The 211-nt window shown below is 77.3% G+C and overlaps 1 protein-coding gene across 1 annotated transcript in view; it reads right to left on the bottom strand.

Annotated features, from left to right (window-relative positions):
- LOC104275150 (ankyrin repeat domain-containing protein SOWAHD-like) overlaps nt 1–176 on the bottom strand; it is a 1,428-nt gene extending 1,252 nt beyond the window's left edge. The window contains 1 exon segment of the mRNA XM_009871026.1: nt 106–176. Within this exon segment, the coding sequence (XP_009869328.1) occupies nt 106–176 (71 nt within the window).
- Nucleotides 177–211: the final 35 nt, after the last annotated feature.

Below are 211 nucleotides of genomic sequence, written 5' to 3' on the forward strand. Positions count from 1 at the left end.
CGCCACCCCCTGGGCCCCGCGGTCCCGGGCGCCCGCGCCCGCCGTGCCATGGCGGTGCTCTGGCGGGGCTGCCAGCAGCCCGCTCCCCAGCACCGCACCGCTCACCCCACACTTCCTGCGCCGGCGTTAGGCAAAGGAGGAACCGATTCTGCACGGCGGGAGGGCACGCTGGGCATGGCGGCGGATCGGCGGCGCTGCCGCACTGCTGGGG

Source organism: Apaloderma vittatum, unplaced genomic scaffold (assembly GCF_000703405.1).
Source record: "Apaloderma vittatum isolate BGI_N311 unplaced genomic scaffold, ASM70340v1 scaffold22110, whole genome shotgun sequence".
Taxonomy (NCBI): Eukaryota; Metazoa; Chordata; class Aves; order Trogoniformes; family Trogonidae; genus Apaloderma; species Apaloderma vittatum.